Genomic DNA, 1,004 nt, shown 5'->3' on the forward strand with positions numbered 1-1,004 from the left:
TTGTCATCATTAACACAGCTCTCTCTCTCCCTGCATTCTACAGGGGCGTTGTCCTCATTAACACAGCTCTCTATCTCTGCGTTCTATAGGGGCGTTGTCCTCATTAACACAGCTCTCTTTCTCTGCGTTCTATAGGGGCGTTGTCCTCATTAACACAGCTCTCTATCTCTGCGTTCTATAGGGGCGTTGTCCAAGTCAGCATCACGTTTGGCCACACGGAGCAGTCGCGGGCCGAGATCATCGATCCGTTCTTGACCGTATTGCTGCCAAAGTACATCACGACGCCTGTGTTTGGTGCATGTAACTCCACCGTCACGCCCACCACCACTATCGAATCCTACGGTCTCAAGATATTGGTGAGCGATGGTTGCAGTGGTTACCGTAGAGGCACATAGTATTAGGATATCAGGGGTTGTGGTTGTAGTGGCTACCCTAGAGGCACATAGTGTTAGGATATCAAAGGTTGTGTTTGTAGTGGTTATATATACTGTAGAGTTACACAGTGGCAGGATATCAGGTGTTGTGGTTGTAGCGGCCACAGGCACTTGGGACAGAGTCAGTAAAAAATAATAGGAACGCACATTCACAAATACTACCCCTCAATTACACTTCCACTGTTGTGTCACTGTATATCAACGTGCTTTCACAAAAACGAATGCAGAACTAGCCGCTCCCGCACTCGCTGCTGCGCTTGCACTCGCACTTGCGCTTGCACTCGCACTGTCCCAAGTGCCTGTGGTAGTGGCTACCTTAGAGCGAACGTGTGAACATGACAAACACTTATACAAATACAAACGCAGAACATTTACACATACTCTGCCTGTGCATGGTCACCAGTGGGCTACCTCCAAATTGCCTCGCTGGGAGCCCGTGTGGTGTCCCGTGCCACGGCCACACTCAGAATGTTGTCGTTGTGTTATCGGGTTTTTCTCCGGTTTCGTTATTTTTTAATACACCATCACTCCGCAGCGCTAGCACCAGGACAGAAGGCTGAGCAAATTCCT

General features: G+C 49.2%; 1 protein-coding gene across 1 annotated transcript in view; it reads left to right on the plus strand.

Moving 5' to 3' along the window:
- The window catches only part of LOC106816109, a gene marked incomplete at its 5' end in the record, with an annotated part of 8,012 nt that extends 7,345 nt beyond the window's left edge, over positions 1-667 (plus strand). Inside the window, 2 exons of the mRNA XM_014820662.1 lie at positions 136-356; positions 662-667. Of these exons, the coding sequence (XP_014676148.1) occupies positions 136-356; positions 662-667 (227 nt within the window). The remainder of the gene's footprint in view (positions 1-135; positions 357-661) is intronic.
- Positions 668-1,004: the final 337 nt, after the last annotated feature.

Source organism: Priapulus caudatus, unplaced genomic scaffold (genome assembly GCF_000485595.1).
Source record: "Priapulus caudatus unplaced genomic scaffold, Priapulus_caudatus-5.0.1 Scaffold1288, whole genome shotgun sequence".
In the NCBI taxonomy this organism is placed as follows: domain Eukaryota; kingdom Metazoa; phylum Priapulida; class Priapulimorpha; order Priapulimorphida; family Priapulidae; genus Priapulus; species Priapulus caudatus.